The sequence below is a fragment of the Ictidomys tridecemlineatus genome, chromosome 2 (assembly GCF_052094955.1).
Source record: "Ictidomys tridecemlineatus isolate mIctTri1 chromosome 2, mIctTri1.hap1, whole genome shotgun sequence".
Taxonomy (NCBI): Eukaryota; Metazoa; Chordata; class Mammalia; order Rodentia; family Sciuridae; genus Ictidomys; species Ictidomys tridecemlineatus.
In genome coordinates, this window is record NC_135478.1 from 158,284,998 (window position 1) to 158,305,189 (window position 20,192).

General features: G+C 31.3%; 1 protein-coding gene across 6 annotated transcripts in view; it reads left to right on the forward strand.

Moving 5' to 3' along the window:
* The window catches only part of Agmo (alkylglycerol monooxygenase), a 325,071-nt gene that overhangs the window by 137,119 nt on the left and 167,760 nt on the right, over nucleotides 1-20,192 (forward strand). For all 6 annotated transcript variants that reach the window (XM_078040035.1, XM_078040034.1, XM_078040037.1 and 3 more), the window contains exon 6: nucleotides 1,184-1,279. In XM_078040035.1, coding sequence (XP_077896161.1) covers nucleotides 1,184-1,279 — 96 coding nt within the window. The remainder of the gene's footprint in view (nucleotides 1-1,183; nucleotides 1,280-20,192) is intronic.

The window sequence follows — 20,192 nt, forward strand, 5'->3', positions numbered from 1 at the left end:
TTGATTTTTTTTAGTATTGTTTTAGTTATAGATGAAAACAATGACTTTTATCTTATTTTGTTTTGTTTTTTTGTGGTGCTGGGATCCAACCCAGTGCCTCACATATGCTAGGCAAGTGTTCTACTACTGAATCACAACCCCAGTCCAATAGTTCATATTTTCATGACTTAAGTTTAGAATCAGAAGCTAGAAGATTTTATGTAAATATCTAATTTCAAGTGCATAATCATTACTAAACATCCTTGAAATGGCCTTTTACCTAATTTGAGAACAAATGCTTTAATATAATTTAGAAATCAAGTTGTAATGTTTAGAAGAAATGTTTTTAATATATCTGGCCTTTTAGAAATGTGGACTCTCATATCAGAAATGTAAAGCAAATGTAAGATTCTTCTTATTCTTCTTTGGTTGTTCATTATTTCATTTAATAAAATGTTTTCTACCAACATGAAACCATTCTTGGGGATCAAAGTCATTAGGAAAACACAGTAGATCACGCTTTTTAGTTGATTCTAAGCAGTTCTGTGGCTTAAGCAAAAGATTTTGTTTTTCCAAGGCAGAGGTATTCCATCTGTTAGGAAATATGGACTTCAGAATTTGTTTCCACTGTGCCACCACATATTACCTCCGACCTTAATGACTTCCAAATATTAGAAATTCTGATACTTTTAATCAGCTACATAAAAACAAATTTAAAATGAAAAGTATATTATATCCTTTCTTTATTCAAAGATGCTTTTGTTTATTGTATCTCATTGTATTATTAAAAATGCCAGATAACACATAATTTCGGGGTTATCAAAGGTATAAAAGCACATGTTTCTACAATATTTTTACTTACATAAGGTAAGATTTTATGTGTATAAGAAATTTCTTTATGTGCAGGAAACACATCTAGCCTTTCAAGGTTAAGCAAATAATATACACAACATATAGCATTTTTACTAAATAACCTTAAATGCAAAAATAGAAGGTTAGTGGATTTAGCTACTATTTGTCTGCAACTTTATCAAAATGTGAAAAATTGATGCTACAATGTAAAATATAATAAGAAAATATATAGAAAAATGTATATTTTCTAAAGAAATGTATATTTAGAATATTGAACCATTGATAAATCCTATGTTGAGAAATCCTGTATGTAATTTTGTTTTTGTTTTTGTTTTTTATTTTTATCTTTAAGATTTTCTACTCTCCCATGGCCCTCTTCATACCACCATCTGTATATGCTGTTCATCTTCAGTTCAATCTCCTTTACCAATTTTGGATCCATACTGAGGTAACTTTTTTTTTTACCCCTTAAGTTTTATATCTAAATAGCCTGAAGTAATGTCCTGGAAATCCACTAGAAGCTGATTTATTGTGTAAGAAAAATCTTTGTCTGCCTTCTTTAAGGAGAAACATCTGTTCATTTTTATTCCTTTTTTCTGAATATATATTGCAAAGTTTATAAGAAGCAATGAGGCCAGTTGGTCTCGATTAAATAAAACAATTTTTGAACTATTAAGTACCAAAACATTTTAATACTATATTCAATACAATATCTTCCTGTATTGCAGTTTATTAAACATTGCTAAGAGATGTTAAAATTTATTTCAATTTGGAGATATAAATTTTTATACATTTTATATAGATATATATTTATATATATATATTCAGATACTAAAAATCTAGAGACATCTCTATAGATATATTAGTAGAAACTTCTTGAAAACTCCTTGGAAAAATTAATATTTATGCAAATTAGAAAAATACTTTTTTGGAAAATATTATTTTAATTATATAGTTTAGGTTTTATTTAAAGGCATTCAATATATTGTTAAGGCTTTATTTGTCCTCTAAAAAAATTAAACAAATAGAATTTTTTGTTTCTTCTGGGGTATTTCAATTTGTCAGACTTGAATGTTTGCAGATAGATCATTAAGCAACTGTTTAGTTTATGAACTATTGTACTGATCTTGTTGTTAAGTATCAAAAATCACAGACCCAGAAAAATTCCTACTTATACACTCGAGAACCCTTTCAAGCATTTGGTATTTATTGGAAGCCTTTTGAAGTTATGATAGGAAGCACATTGACAGGTGTTGCAATTGGTTGAAAAATATCACAAATCACAGCTGCATAAGATGCCAAATCTTGATACAACAAAGAGCATTATTTCATTAATCTGCAATATTTCATGCTACTGATTTGCTTGGAATAAAGAGACTGTTGCCCTGACTTCAAACATATGTTGCATTTTTTGAAGATCGCTCATGAAATACTATTGTGTTTTATGATAGTTGACACACATCAAACAGTCAATACTACAACCATCTGAAAGAGTTGTTAAGGCCATTTCTGACTCTAGAGGTCAAGGACCAAATTTGTTTAAATCAGTGGAGGGAAACTTTCTCATGATTTACATGGAGGGGTTAAAGGAGAATTACTCTTTTATAGCAGTTCTGCCCCAGGTCGTGCCATGTGTTGGTCAGCTATTAGTCTGGATACAGAACAATGGTGCCTAAGTTACTTCCATTTTTTTTCCCCATCTCTCAGAAATGTCCCTGAATAGGATTTCAGTTCCATCCCCTGAAGTGGGAAACTGGGAGTGAGGAAAAGCCAGTGGTGAAAATTCTTTCTTTTAAGCTCAGAATGAACCTCCAGGTGGCTTCATTTCCAGTTCAAAAGCCGTGCCTTAGAATCTCTCCCTTGTGCTCTACTTCTTAGTTTTGAAAGTACTTTGCCATGTGTAATTATAACAGCTGGACTGGCCTGAGAGGCATGAAGACACTTTATGGAAGTGATGGTTTGGATCTTCAAAATTCAAGTTATTATCTCTGGATACATTTCTGAGATTTTTTTCACAATTGTGTGATGTCACTAGTTTATTGTATATAATATACCACAATTTGTTTACAAATAATAGAATAATTCTCCGGGGGTTAGAATCATGATATTTTTCATAGTGGTTGCTTTGGGTAAATGGAATACAGAACTGGAAGAACTGGAGTAAGGAGAAGATTAAACTATTTTTTTAAAAAATTATTTTTAACATGTGTTTGCTGGACTTTTTCATGTAATGCTAATACCCATATTAGGAAACAAAAATGGAGACTGAAAACAATAACCTTCAGTGTAGGAAAATATCCACTTTATGACTGGAAAAAGTATTAACCCCGCTGAGTTACTTGCACATTGTTTAAGATCAGGCATCCTGGATATGGCTGACCATGCACAGAAATGACATGTGTGGGCTATAGACATGACAGTGTTGGCCAATGCACTCTGTGCTATCCTAAGTGACTCTCAGTTCTTTCCCTTCACAAAGATCAGTTCTCACACTCAGGGTAAACTAGTCTTAAGGTGGTATGGATTTTCTAAAAGTGAAGAAGAAAAATGTTTTTCCTTTCAATCAACCCAGTTAAGATGAGAGGAAGGAAAAATAAAAACAATTTTAAATCATGTTTTTAAAAGATTGTTTATAGGAAGAAAAAAAATGAGTCATTAAGCAAATTGAATAGTTCATTGAAATTTTCGGTTTACTGTTAGGGTACTTTAATGAAGACACAACAGATTCTTAGTCACATATTGTTTTTTGAAAGTTACAAAACATTTTGCTTTAAATTATAGTCTCTTGCTTAATTTTTGTGAAGACATTTTTTTTGTACGTTGTTCGTCGATCTAAAGTGTGTGTAACACTTATTCAATTGTATACTACTTTTCTTGTGAATTTACTGAGTTCAGTAAAAGAAACTTTTTATCTAATATATATTTTTAACTTAGTAACTACAACATTTTTAAGAGTTTGAGATATTTTTCATTATTTGGATGTTAGCTGATTTGACATGGTGCAGTAATACTAACATTAACTGCTACCTTTGATCATAAATTTACTATTATTTTTCATGTATATATCACATGATATTTGAGTACAAAAATGTTATAACAAACAAAATTATTTAAAACTTTAGTATTGAAGATTTGAATTAAATCATTTGATGATTTTTATAATACTAAACTGAAATCCCTAAATGTAACACTATGCAAATATTAGAAATATAATGAATCTCTGTATATTGATATGATAGAATTTCAAATAAATCAAAGTATATAGTATGTGCTATATATATTATGTGCTAATATTTATGCTAAAAGGGATAAAATTATATATTTTGCATATTCAGATATACATAAAATGCCCTTAGAGAGACATAAGCGTAGCCATTTCTCTTCCTGTAGGAGGGGAAAATGGGATTGCTAAGAGATAAAAATCAGAGTAAGACATTAATATGAATTTTACCCATTATACTTTGGGTAAAATGTGATCTCTGTACGTTGTTATTTCTTTAGTAATGATACTGAGCAGCTGTGAATTTGATGAACAGAAATACTGAATTTAGAAAAATTGTAATTTCTAATTTTTTTTAGAAACATTCATTCTAAGAAATTTTAACTGTGTCAAACTCTGAAAGATATTCTCCTAGAATATTTTTTGAAACTTTATAAAGTTTTGACTTTTACCTTTAGGTCTATGATATACTTGGAATTCACCTATAGGTCTGTGACATACTTGTAATTATCTTTGTATAAAGAATTTGGTAGGGAACCAGATTAGTTATTTCTATGTATATATCCACTGCTCCAGACACATTTATTTGGAGATAGTTTTGTTCATTCGATGACTTTGGTATGTTTGTTGAAAAGAAAGTAACCATATATGGGTGGATTTTTACTCTCTTTCATTGATTTGTATTCCTTTATATCAATCCCTTATTTTATTTATTACTATGATTTATAGCAGAGCTATCATGTTGTTTATAATTGTTATATTATTTATAATAAATATAATTGTTATATTACTTATTTAAATAATTTATACAGTTTGTAAAATAATTTGCTTAAAATCCACTAGAATTTTCTTGCAACATTTTATACTCTTTCAAACTGAAATAGAAGGACATACACAATTTAAACAGATCAGTTTCAAGCAATGTAATAGAAGATGCCATTAAAAGCCTACCAACAAAGTAAAGCCCAGGACCTAATGGATTCTTAGCTGGGTTCTACAAGACCTTCAAGGAATACTTAATACCAGTACTCCTCAAATTATTTCATGAAGTAGAAAAGGAGAAAACACTTCCAAACTTATTCTATGAGGCTAGTATTACCCTGATACCTAAGCCAGAAAAAGACACATCAAGGAAACAAAACTTCAGACTAATATCTCTGATGAACAAAGATGTAAAAATTCTCAATAAAAATCTGGCAAATCACATACAAAAACATGTTAAAAAGATAGTGCACCTTGATTAAGTGGTGTTTATCCCAGGGATGCAAGGTTGGTTCAACATACAGAAATCAATAAATATAATTCATCACAACAGTAGACTTAAAGATAAAAATCATATGATCATTTCAATAGATGCATAAAAAGCATTTGAAAAAGTACAACTCCCTTTCATGTTTACAATATTGGAAAAACTAGGGATAGTAGGAACATACCTCAACATTGTAAAATCTATCTATGCTAAGCCCAAGGCCAACATCATTCTAAGTGGAGAAAAAATAGAACCGTTCTTTCTAAGAACTGAAACAAGACAGGGATGCCTCTTTCACCACTCCTATTCAAGTATAGTCCTTGAAATTCTAGCCAGAGCAATTAGACAGGTGAAAGAAATTAAAGGGATGGGAATAGGAAAAAAAGAACTCAAACTATCATATTTGCTGATGACATGATTCTTTACTTAGAGGATCCAAATAATTCCACCAGAAAACTTCTAGATTAATAAATGAATTCAGCAAAGTAACAGGATATAAAATCAATACCCTTAAATAAAATGCATTTCTATACATCAGTGATAAACCCTCTGAAAGAGAAATTAAGAAAACTACTCCATTTACAATAGCCTCAATAAAAAAAAAATAAAATACCTGGGAATGAATCTAACAAAAGAGGTAAAATACCTCTACAATGAAAACTACAGGACAGTAAAGAAAGAAATTGAAGAAGACCTTAGAAGATTAAAAAAATCTGTCATCTTCATAAATAGGCAGAATTAATATTGTCAAAATAGCCATACTACCAAAAGTGTTATACAGATTGAATGCAATTCAATTAAATTCCAATAAAATTCCTCATAGAAATAGAAAAAGCAATTATGAAATACATTTGGAAAATATAAGAGACCCAGAATAGTCAAAGCACGCCTTAGCAAGAAGAGTGAAGCAGGAGGCATCATATCAGACCTTAGACTATACAACAGAGCTCTAGTAACAAAACCACATGATACTGGCACCAAAATATATGTAGACAAAGGGCCAGAAACATACATTGAAGAAAAGATAGCCTCTTCAACAAATGGTGCTGGGAAAACTGGAAATCTATATGCAGCAAAATGAAAGTAAGCCCTTATCTCTCACCACGAACAAAACTCAACTCAAAGTGGATCAAGGACCTATAAGTTAGACCAGAGACCTTGCACCTAATAGAAGAAAAGTAGGCCCAAATCTTCATTGAGTTGGATTAGGTCCTGATTTCCTTACCTGGACTCCTAAAGCACAAGAAATAAAATCAAGAATCGATAAATTAGATGGATTCAAACTAAAAAGCTTCTTCTCAACAAAAGCAATAATCAATAATATGAAGAGAGAACCCACAGAGTGGGAGAACATCTTTACTACATGCACATCAGATAGAGCACTAATTTCCAGGATACATAAGGAACTCAAGAAGCTTATCACCAAAAAAAAAAAAAAAAAACCCAATCAAAAAATGGGCAAAGGCACTGAACAGACATCTCTCAGTAGAAGATATACAATTGATTAACACATATATGAAAAAGATGTTAAACCTGTCTAATAAGTAGAGAAATGCAAATCAAAACTATTCTAAGATTTTATCTCCCTCCAGTCGGAATGGCAATTATCAAGAATACAAGCAACAAAAAGTGTGGTGGGGATATAGGGGAAAAGGTACACTCAGACATTGCTGGTGAGACTGCAAATTGATGTGACAAATCTGGAAAGCAGTATGAAGCTTCCTTAGAAAACTTGGACTGGAACCACCATTTGACCCAACTATCTCTATCCTCGGTCTATACCCAAAGGACTTTAAATCAGCATAATATAGTGACGAAGACACTTCAATGTTTATAGCAGTTCAATTCACAATAGCTGGACTGTGGAACCAACTTAGATACCCTTCAATAGATGAATGGATAAAGAAAATGCAGTATATATACACAATGGAATATTACTTAGCATTAAAAGAGAATAAAATTATGGCATTTTCGAGTAAATGGGTGGAGTTGGAGAATATCATGCTAAGCAAAGTAAGCCAATTCCAAAAAACCAAAGGCTGAATGTTTTCTGTATAAGTGGATGCTGATCCATAATGGGGAGAGAGAGAATGAGAAGAATGGAGGAACTTTGGATTCAGAAAAGGGGAGGGGGGCGAAAGATGGTGGAATGAGAAAGACATCATTATCCTAGGTAAATGTATGATTGCACAAATGATGCAACATTGTGTACAACTAGAGAAATGAAAAGTTGTGCTCCATTTGTGTACAATGAAATAAAATGCAGTATGCTGTCATGTTTAATTAGAACAAATAAAAATTATTATACTCTTAACCAAAAAAAATTTTTTTCTTTTCTGTATATATGTCACTAATTTCTTTTTATCATTGCTCTGTTGAGGAGCTATAGTATAAGGTCAAAGTGATTATAGAAAGATATAGGCATCTTCTACTGATTTGCTTGTGTGTGTGTGTGTGTGTGTGTGTGTGTGTGTACATGCACATATATGTGTGCATATGAGTAGGTATTGTATTTCTGATGATTTAGCAGACATTCTATCTTAAATTGATATAAATACCACTTATCATAAATGTGATAGTCTTAAAGCATAATTCTATTAAAGCTCTCTCAAACTTTTGGCTAGTGTTCTTCCATGACAAATTCTCATATGGTATAAATTTCAAAATATTTTTATTATTCTAAATTTAATAAGTTGATTATTTTTAAAGAAACAAAATAAAAGAATTAGTCTTTGCCATCTTTTCTAATGGAGGTTTGTGCCGACAAATTTATTCAAATTGTATTTTTTTAAAGAGATCTCCATTTTTTTCTTCACTTTTGGATATTTTCTTGGTATCAAAATCTTAATTGACACTTGTTCATTTTTTTAGCATTTTAAAGAAGTTATGTCATTGTCTTTAAACATTTATTGTATCAGATAATTCAATTGATATTCTTCTTATTGTGATTCTATATGTGATGTGTCTTCCTTCTTAGCTGTTTATGATTTTTCTTTTCACTTTTGACTTTGCTCAGTTTGACTATGATGTTTCATGTGTATTTTTTTCATACATTAAATAGATTAGACTGCATAGCTATGTACTTTTGAAGTCAAATTTGGGAACAAAAACCTGGTCATTATTTCCTTAAACATTATTTGTGTACCTTTCCCTTTCTTTGTCTTCAGACATTAATATTACTAGGCTTCTTTATATTGCCTCAGAGACCAATAATACTGTTAATTTTAAAAATTTTATGTTTTCTCATATTCATTTTTGAAAGTATCAACTTACCTTCAAATTTATTTTTCCTTTACCTGCTCTCCCCAATCTGCTACTAAGCACGTTTAGTATAATTGTCACATTAGATACTTTTTTAAATTGTAAAATTTCAGTTTATATATTAATGTTTTTTATTTCTCTGAAATTCTCTGTCACTCATTGCAACTATCTTTTCCTCTAAGTTTTAATTATATAGTTATTTTTATGTTCTTGCTGATTCCAAAATATTTGGCTTATGTTCAGATTTATTTCAATCAACTGGTTTTTATTTTATTTTTTTGTTACTAGATATGTATTACATTTACCTTTTTCTTTGTTTGTCTAATAATTTATTTTCATTATATGCTAAATTTATGACACATTTATTATAGAGATTCTAGATTCTGTTATGGTCCTCTGATCACTTCTTTAAATTTTTTATTCTAAGAGGCGTTGAAATAATGGCTAGCTATTCTGTATTTTGGAAACTTTTATTTAGATTGTGTCTGGAGTTGTGCCTTTTGTCATTGTTTTTAGTCCTAAGGTGTCCTTATCCCTGTCTAGAATATTAGGGCAAGATCCTTTTCTTTCTTTCTTAATGAAATTCCTGAGTTGTTTATAAAGTTCCTCTCATTTGGATTTAAACTCTAAATTCTCTTCTTGCCGGCCTGAGGCAGCAGTCAAAATTCCTGCTCAGGGTTCCCCCCCCCCCCCCCCCCCCCCCCCCCCCCCCCCCCCCCCCCGCTTTTCACCTTCCCTGCTTTCCGTCAAGTTCCCCAGTGTCAAGTCCTATGCAAGAGCCAGCCAAGGCTGGAAGGGGATTCTTATGCAGTTATTGTGTCTCCCTTTGTGTGGCTATTTCCTTTCTGAGATTTCCTCTTTCAATTTCCAGTCACTTTCATACTTGAAAACTTTGAGATCTGGCTCCTAATCTAGTAAAACTGGCACTCTTTGAGTTTGACTCCCCCTCTTGCAGTCTTGACATGTCTTAAGCATTCTAATAGGTTCTTACTGTGAGAACTCTATCTGCAAGGCACACTGCCCATGTAGTGACCTAGTTGCTAAGTTATGAGGAAAACAAATTCTTCAGCACTCCGTAGTCAAGCAACAAGTACAGCCAGATATTTTATCTGGGAATATATTTACGATAGATTTAAACAGTAAAAACTAAAATATAGAACTACAGGGATGCTATGTGGAATCCCACTCCTTGATTTATACCTAAAGTATTTAAAATCAGCATACTACAGTGACACATCAATGTTTATAGAACCTCAATTCACAATAGCCAAAGTACTGAAACAACTAGATGCTCTTCAACAAATTTATGGATAAACAATGGAATACTACTCAGCTTTAAAGAAGAGTGAAATTAAGACATTTGCAGGTAAATGGATGGAGCTGGACAATGACATATTAGGAGAAATAAGCCTATCCTAAAACACCAAATGTTTTCTCTGATAAGACACTGATTCACAATAAGGAAGGAGACTAGGAAAAAAAAACAGAGATTCTTTGGATTAGGCAGAGGGGAGTGAAAGGAGGGGAGGGGGTATAGGTTTAGGAAAGATAGTAGAGTGAATTGAACATTATTACCCTGTGTACATATATGATCACACAAACAGTGTGATTCTACATCCTGAACAACCACAATGAGAAGTATACTCCATTCATGCATGATGTGTCAAAATCCATTCTACTGTCATGTATAACTAATTAGAACAAATAAAAATATTTTTTTAAAAAATTTAAATAAAAAATATTTAAAATATTACTCTAATAGCAGCAAAAACCATAGGGTGGTAGCAGCTTGGGCAGCAGTGTAGGAAAAATGAGTCCTAAGGACACAACCAATAGAGCATTTTGATTACTGCCCTTTTTCCCCAAATTACAGTTTCCTAAATGTTTGGAAGTGTGTTTCTAGTCTCCAAAATCTTATAGTCTACTTAAAACTTTGTCATGTGTAAAGGTTTGTTTTTAAGTAGATGTTTCATTTTATTATTTTATTACGCTATTAAAAATAAATATTTGTGATGTAAATTTTAACTTACAGTGGCAGAGAAACATAGGTATTTTGTGAGAAATATGGTTATTTTGCCCTTTGTGTAGGTGGGAGATGTATTGAATTTACTACATCAGCATATATTTTTCATTAACAAATATTTACTTTGTGTAAAGATAGGTGAGACATGGGAATATTTTACATACTATGATTATGAAAACTTAAATTTGAATATTAGAAGCACACAATTAGTTCCCTAAGTGTGTGTGTGTATGTGTGTGTGTGTGTGTGTTTAATCAAGATAAACTACAAATTACAGTACCATTTTTATAATATAAACTGTATTCTTTCCTTTGTCGTTTCTGGTGTTAATTTTCCTGAGTTGAAATCCTGCTTTTATCTGCTATTCTAAATGTGCACTTGGAGTTTTTCTTCACCTTCCTGTACCTCAGTTTCCTAATATATAAAATAAAGAATCATAATATATAGCATTGAGGATTAAAGATGACAGTTTATGTTCTAGTCTAACAATTATAATAGTTCTTAACACATAGAAAGTACAAACAAATGTTTTCAGCATTGTTATTTTTTTGAAAACTAGATATAGATTTTGTTGTATGCAATTTATAAACCATTTCTAGCCACAATCATGATTATTTACAAACATTTTGTGATATAATTGGACTGTAGCCTATATTTTAATAGGAATTAACCAATATAAATAAACAAAGTCATAAAATATAAAAATAATTAACCGATGTGCAAATTTACTTGAGAAAAATGCATATATAAATATAAGAGTATGAGATTATGATAATGAGTATTGCAATGTTTAGTATTTTTTCCTAATTCAGAAATTGATTAATATAGGAACTATGAAATTTGACAATTAAATACTTCAATTATATCCTTCAGTCATTTATGCAGTCTCTGTTGCATTCCTAGTCATATATATATATATATATATATATATATATATATATTGTTAAAAAGAATAAAAGTGTAGAATACTGAGTTATAATATTCTGCATGAAGAAAAAGTTGTGGATATTGAGGAATATACAAAACCAAAAATCTGAAACCAAAAACCAGGTCTGAAGTTTGGGAAAACAGTTGCAATCATCATGTCAAGAATTCTATTATATATAGTTGTCATTGTCTGACATGTCTCAAGAAATATTTGATGAGATGCCATTTGTATTTGCCTAATTATTTTATGTTATGCAGCATATACTTGCCTACCACTCACATTTTTCAGGAAGTATCTTAAGTATTTCAACAAATGTCACCTCTCTACATCTTTATAAAAACACTTTGAAATGGGTAGTGATATCACCTTAAGTCCATTATACTAAGTAACCTGCCCTGGGATGCACAAATAGTAAGTGTCATAATGGAGTTTTCCTGCAGGAAGAGTATTCAAACTCCAGATGCCTTGATGTCATTCCTTACACTATGCAGCTTCCCTTGAGACAGCACACTTAGGTCTTAATATTGTCATAAAATACCCACCATGGTAACCATCCAATATGAGCCAAGTAAAAAAAATTCACTGAATTTCCACAGAATAATTTGAAACACTAAAGGTGAATTAAACCTTAATAGGTTAAAAGAATGAATTTAAGTTCATAGTATCTCAATAACATGCCTTTAAATTAAGGGTATATATAATCATTCATGCTGCAGATAGGTTTTTTTCTGAAATGTAATAGAAAAACTTTCAGAAAATTGAAGTCATCAAAGTCTGTAAGCAAACACCATTATTTTAAAGCTAAGAATATTGATATTCTGTGATTTACTTAATATGACAATAGCTGGCTTCAGAGATGACTTTTGAGCTTACTCCTCTTGCACACTTACTCTCTAAGCAATACATTTATCCTGTTGTGTTCCAGTATACCACAATGAACGGCAGCAGAGTTTATGAAGAATCAATATGGTACACTGAAAAGATCAAGGCCATTGATTAAGACAGCTCAGTTTTAGTCCTACCTGTACCAAACAACTACATATCCTTTATCCACTTCTATTGTTCCCTTTAAAAATCTTACGTATTTTTAGAAGCCAGTGCTGATGCAAATCCTTTGATAATGTTCTGTTGCTTATTGAATAAACTAAAAATGTCTTGCATTTTATGTTCTTCATACACTGTATTCAATGACAGCACACCTATATCTCCTTGGTCTACATTCCATTAATTTTTATTCTGTGCTGAACTTCGCCTTTTTATGTTAATAATTTATATTAAAATATAGATCACATTACAATTGTGTCACAAAAAGCACATAAATAGTCATAATGATGTCTAGAGATGCATAGTACACTACATATAATAATCAAGGTGTCTATTTTACAAAAAATATAGTTACATCAAATAATACTAACAGCATTTTTTAAAACTTTCTTCGTGTCAAGCACCATTCTGATGGTTAGACTAGAACATAAACTAGATCCATCTCAATTCCTCCACTTCATAAGCTCTTCCCCTTATTAAAAGCAAACACCTACATAGTTCAGTCCATGTATAAGTCCTTGCCCTAAGTATTTTACACACACAGTGATCCCTCTGTATTCTTGGGTTCTGCATTCATGATTCAAAAGTCCAAGTATCAAAAATATTTGGAAAACTATTATTTTCAAACTGAACATTTACAGACTTACCTTTCTTGTCAGCATGCCCTCTACAAAACAGAATCACAACTGTTTACATAGCACTTACACTACATTAAGTACTTTAAGAAATCCCTAGGTGATTTTAGAAATTTCGTATAGAAAGATGTGTATAGATTATTTGAAAATAGTATGCCATTTTAAATAAAGCCCTTGAGAATCCACATATTTGAGTATTTGCAAAGGGAAGTACTGAAATCAATTCCCCACAGATACCTAGGGATGACTGTGTTTACATATTTAATTTTCAGATAACATTTGTCCCCATTTGAAGTGGGGGAAACAAGCATATACAAGTTAAATAAAGTGCCTAATGTTATAGCTAGTTAATAGAAAATCTTTGATTAAAAGCCTGATCAGCAATTTTTCCCCCTCCTCTGAAATCCTGTGTTACTAATTTTATCTTTTAGAGCTAGAGTGTCTATATATCCCAGATTGCCTGGATCTGCGCTGCTGAATGCTGTTTTTCTGGCTTAATGGATAATAGGACATCCTTGCACTCTCTTAAAACATTGTACATTTGTACAGTGTAGAGGAAAAAAATTGCTTATCAGGCTTTAAATCACAAATCTCCTATTAAGGAGCTGTAACATTAGGCACTTTATAACCTCTATATAAATACCTTAAAAGTATTTATGTAAAATAAAAAAATTATATAATATCTGTGAAATCATTTAAATAATACTTATTACTAATACTATTTTTAGTGTCAATTACTAATAACTACATTGTATTATCCATGTGTGTTTATATATTTGTACTTATATTTTTGTCATAAATATATTTATTCCATATCTCCCCCTAATAGTGTATCTTTTCAGGCTTATGATGACATAGTTTGGATTTAAGGGAATTTGGTGGAAAAGTAAATTATATTAAAAATATATGTTTTGGAAAATGCTTATTCAACAGGAATCACGGATTTATTAGCATGACTTAATGAAAAGAAGCATGAAATTGGACTTTTCCCAACACAACTTTCTCATGTATAAAGTTCTAGTGTTTATACAAATGTAACATATATATATATATATATATATATATTGCCCGGCAAAGAATCTTTGAATCTTCTGACCTGAAATGACACTTCTTTTCATTAACATTTTGAGGGTCACATCCTGCTTCAATAATCTGTTCAGTTGTGACTCTTTCCCAATAGTAACAAAAATAACAAAATTTTGAGAATTTTCTTGAGTTTCCAAGCTCATCTGAGGACTGTCTACAAATTAGTGGATTTCCATTTTTAAATGACTGTTGTGAAAGGATTGAAATTTGAGCTTCAGAATTCACATGTTGAACAAACACCCCAAGAGATTAGACTGAATGTTAATATGATAAAGTGTGAATATCAGGCATATGGAGTTGACAGTAAACATTTTGAGGACAAACACAAGGTCTACACTTTATGTTCCTTCACTTCCCCAATGTCTAGATAACCAAACATAAACATCTTTTGAATGAATGAATGAATTGATTGTGTTAACTACATTCTTTACAATTCATGTATGGGATAGGTGATAGGGCAGAGGGAAAAACAAGAAGAAAGTTTTCACAGCAGACTTTAATAGCAGGCCAAAGAGACTAAAGATATACAGGTATTTGTATATTCTATTCTACTGTTTGAAAACATATTTTGTATATATGTCTTCAAAAGATTAGTATCTGTAAATGTTTTTAACAGACCAAAATTTGTAGTGCATGGCAATAAAGAGATTAAATATTTGAAAATGGAAGTTGAAATGGATATTCATATCTGTTTTGTTCACTAGAATATCTAATGCTTAGACAATTCTTGGCATGTGGTTAATAACTCATTTACATTTGTTGGCTAATAAACATGGAAGTCACATGTTAAATTAGTAATATGATGATTATAGTGGTCACAATATAATGAGTTTTACGATGACTCAGAAATATGGGCATGTATTATAAGATCACTTGGACTGGATTGTTAAACATGGATTACCTCTTATTTTTCAATTGCTTTTTTTTTAACATAGACTTAATATTATTTAAAATATCATGCCTGTCTTTCTTATTGGCTGCCCAAATAGAGAAATATAAAATGATGTGACAAAAGAATGAAATTTTATGTGGTTATGAGTATAGATGTTTTCAGTTCTCCTTCTGAAAATTAAATTGGTCTTAAGAATAAGTCATTTGGAATCCACCTCTCTTTGAAGGAACATGTTTAGCATTTCCTTGTATTTATTTTTCCAAAATGAAACCAAAGTGTTATTTAAAATGTATGGTAAAACAAATTTGATCAAATGCTAACTTGAACAGCTCTTATCCTCTTGTTTGAAGAATAATGTAATCACCAGTGACAAGAATCAGCCTTCCAGATAATTTGTTTTAAACCCAGTCCTTTAAAACTGTTGTTTATTGTATAAACATAGCCTAGTCCCAGTCTTTGTTAAAACCAAGCCTTTAGCTCCTTAACCCTGTGGTGTGGATTCATCAGAACTTTACTCCCTATGAAGCTCTTTATGATCCCAACAGTCTTGATTCCCCCAGATTGTTTCATTTCCAAACTATAAATATTGTTTTTTCACTCCTTGCTGTGGAAATTCAGCTACCTCCATATTACATGCTTACTGAAGTAGAAAACTGCCTAATCAGGTAGGAAAACATTTGGCTGTGAATAAATCAGCATTTGTTGAGTTTTTCAAAGTGTGAAACTAGGCAGACAAGAACATAACCTAGGAGCTCTGCTTTCTCCTACTTCCCTGTAGAGAAATCAGGGGCCAATATGGCTGCCTCTGCCATCTGTCTAAACACTTGAGTGTGTTGTCTTGAATTAACATAGCAGAACTAGTGGGGGATGTAATTAAGATTTTATTTTTACATTTCATCACCAGATGCTCTACAACATAAAGTCATCCATAAATGTTCAAATTGATTAAGCTTTTAACAAGAAAAACAATGTTAAAGATCAACTAGCACAAAAAATAAAATGATTTTAATATGTGGACTTTCTAGTGTTCATAGATTTTATACTTTTATCCCCAAAACTTTAAATGAGAATTATATATATATATATATATATATATATATATATATATAGTTTTAAAGAACAAAGTTTATACCATCACTCATTCTACCTCTAAGAAACAGCTAAATTATCTGATATTAAACTGTATATTCCATTGTTGAACTTTGTGACCTTTCAAAGTCTGAGAACAATATCATGTCTTCAGTAAAAATCAAATGAATAAATGAAACCATGCAGATCATTTTGATTTCTATGTAATCCATTGAAGAAGTTTATGAACTTCTGAATTTTCTAAAATATTTTCTGAGAACAGTCATTTGAGCTTCTTGCAAATTTGTACTACAGGGAGATGAAAAACAAAATAAAAAAACAAGGAATAGGAAAAGCATGCATCTTAACTACCAGATAATTTTCAGCTTGAAATTTGGAAAAGGAGTGCAATATGATCCTTATTGGATAATTTGTGTATGTCAATTATAAATTCAAATTGAGTAAAAATTTAAGCCTTTATTGTGCAATAATAATTGATTTTTTAATTGAATGATTTTTTCATTGGTCCCAAGACAAAAAAAAAATGCTTGAAAAAGGTAACATTTTTAGTAATACCTTTATTCTGAAATAGTTATAACTTTCATTTGAAGACTCCACTGGAGTGTAAATAACTTTCATTTGGGTAATGACTGTGACTTTATTTCATTTTGCTTCTAAAACCTAGGAAGTTCTCTAAATATTCAATAAATATTTGTAAAATGAATGTGCTGGCTGAGGAGAGACTTCTTGCTCTGTTGATTATGCAAAGAGCTTTTAATAAGAGACTCTGATAAGATTTTAAAATACATGCTTTAATGCTCTGATTATTTCTAGTGCTCACAGAAAATTATAATAGATTATATTTTGACATATGCATAGATGGAGTATGTATATGTATATGGAGTATATATATAAAGAGAGAGAGAGAGAGAGAGAGAGAGAGAGAACAAATTTCTAAAACAAATATTTACAACCACTTACTTTTAAAAAAGATATATATGAGCTTGTAGTAAAGGATGTATTTCCAAAGAAAAGATTCTGTACATTTTTATACATGCACATAAACATGTTTAAGTAGGTAGTTATAAAAATAATTGAGTTAGATGTATAAAGGAATAAAACAGGAGAGACAAAGAAGGAAGACAAAGAGAAAGAGAAAGAGGAGGAAAGGAAGTGGGAAGATTGGTCAAGAAAAAGTCAGCTAATCATGGTTTAACTATTAGTCCATTTAATCTTTGTTTAGGCTTGCACAGAATCTTGTCACTGTTCTCATCTGACAGTTTTGCCACTTCTGAACTGTTCTTGAGGCATATCTTTCTCAATTAAATCCTGTATGACAATGATTTTTATTTTAGATGATAAATGTTTTAGGAACTGGCTTAGTGTTTCTCTTACATACCTACTGCACTGAAACAAGGAGACCCACAGTGGTGTAGGACTTTTTGGAACATCAATCATACACGATGCTGTAAAGAAAGTCTTGACTGGTTGTAGTCAATGTCACCAATGTCATCACTCTAACCTGTGCTCATCTGAATGCAGGCATTTTTTCCTGCAATGGAGATTTCATTTCACGTCACCCTCAACCCAGTCACACCTCAGTCATATTGTTTGCACATTCACTGTTATAATAAGAATTCTAGTAAAGCATCTCAGGACATATTGTCCTGATTAGATTTTTCTTCTCAGAAAGGAAACGTGAGTATTTGTAAGAATCTCTTATTTAGAGTTAACTTTACAATTAACTATAAGCTCATAACTTCTTTCTAAAAAGTAAGCACTTTTAAATACTGATATGACTTTTCAACATATTTTAGCCTTTTTCATACTCATTAGCAGATGAAAAAACAAAGGATAGAAATATTGTGTGATATTCCCATTATTCTTCTAAAACTTGTGTACAGAATTCAGTTACACATTTCATTATTAGATTTAGAAGGTCTCTTTTCCAACCTCAATTGTCAGATTAAAGTGAGACAAGGCAAATTTTTGAGCAAATTTAACAATTGAAGTAATTTGCTTTGAATTATCAAAATACTTTTCTTAAAGTCAAATTTTGCCCTGTAACTCAATCATTAGATTATTGCTTTGATACTTTCTGTTGGGCTTCAGAAATCTAGCCCAGTCAATGTCTTCTAATCAAAAGAATCTTTTTACATATTTCAAAATTACACAAAATGAAAGAGGTTAATTTCTTAAGAAATAATTTGTAAAAGTAAATTTATTTAGAATAATTAACTTGAGGTTTCATAGAGTTCTAGTCTAAATTTTATTTTTCAATTTAAATGATTTAAATTAGAAAGATATACAGAAGCATGTTTTTTCAGATAGGGTAGGAGAGTGAGAAAATACCTGAGAACTATATCATGGGAAAAAAATTACAACCAAAATTCATAATAGGCATTTAATAATATATTTACTATTTACTATATATTTAATAATATATTTACTAAATGTACTTACTTTTAAAATTTCCATTATCAAAATTATACCAGACTGATCACCCAGATACAATGGATATTTTGTTAATCTTTTTGATCTCCCTGTCCTTCAACTCAAATGTGAGTGCAGGGCAACTGAGCTGGCAAGAACTCTCAGAGAAATTTCAAAAACCACCTGTGAAGAAATGGAAATTCCCTTTTCTTTCTCTGTCTCCTGCCAGTAAAACTGAAGCCCCCACAATCTTGTAGTCAGAGAATGTGAAGATAATGCCAGGTATTCACCAGGTAATGATCACCAGAATTCAACTATGCCACCGTCCTCTGCATTGTAAAAAAGCAAGAGGCAGTTTAGAATTTGAAATCCTTGGCCTCCTTGTAAATACCTGAAATCCTTTTAACTAATGTTTTAATTTTCTATTAAAGTTATAAAAATTAAATTACATGGATGGAAAATTGTAGTAATGTGTATTAAATGCAATAATGATAGAAATATTCTTGAGGTGAAGTTGAAAAAACTTTAGGACTTATTCCAAGCTGTTATAATTTTGACTAGTAGGATAACCTTTCTGAGTTTCAGTTTTATACTTTTTAAAAAAAATAGACTATTGGATAAGATTGTGTTGAGGATCCCTATATGTTCTAAAAGCCCATAATTTAAATGAACTCCACATCTAAATCTAATAAAGACAAATAACTTTTTTTCTAACAAAGAAGAATAGCTGCAATTATTCCCAGAGTAACATTTTTAGGAAGTGAATTCAAGCTAGATGTGGTTGAATTACTAAATGGCTGAATTTGCAAATGTGAGCGATAATTAAATCGTTACGCTCAACCCTTATTAAATATTAATGAATTCTCCATGACTTTGAATCAGAAGGGTTTTCTACATGAGGGGTTTTGACCCAGCTGTCTGAATGATGAATCGTATCCCCCTCTGAGGTGGTCTTCTCAAGCTCCAAGGTACTCATAGGCCCTACCAGGAAATTTAACTGTGGTTAACGGTGTTATACTTGGCTTTTAATAAAAAATGGAGGGGGGAATTTTAATATTGATATCACCATGTTTTTGCCTGCAAGAGCAAAAAAATTTCTCCAAGGAAGAGTTCCACATTAAAAAAAAATAATAATAATGCCCTCAGCCAAGGCTCCAGTCATCTGAATGCACTCACCCTTTGTGTGGCTTTTAATCTGGCTGCAGACATGCCAGGACCAAGGATCAGAGCTGCATCTGGGTAGCAGGAGCTGGTCAGCGTAGGCCCTCCACCCGCTTTTGTTGTTTGTTTTTGTAACACATGTTAGGCACCAAAGAGACAAACAAGGATAAAATGGCTCTCTCCTTTTCCATCTGGTTTTCTGCCAGAGATACACAGTCCAACCAAAACATCAGATTTCAATGTTCCAGCTGCTGAGGAACCCCCACCTTCTTGTTCTCTGTCCACTACCATTCTTCTTTACAAATATTTTCCACCAATGAGCATAATGTAATACAATTTCTATATAACGATTTCCCAACTC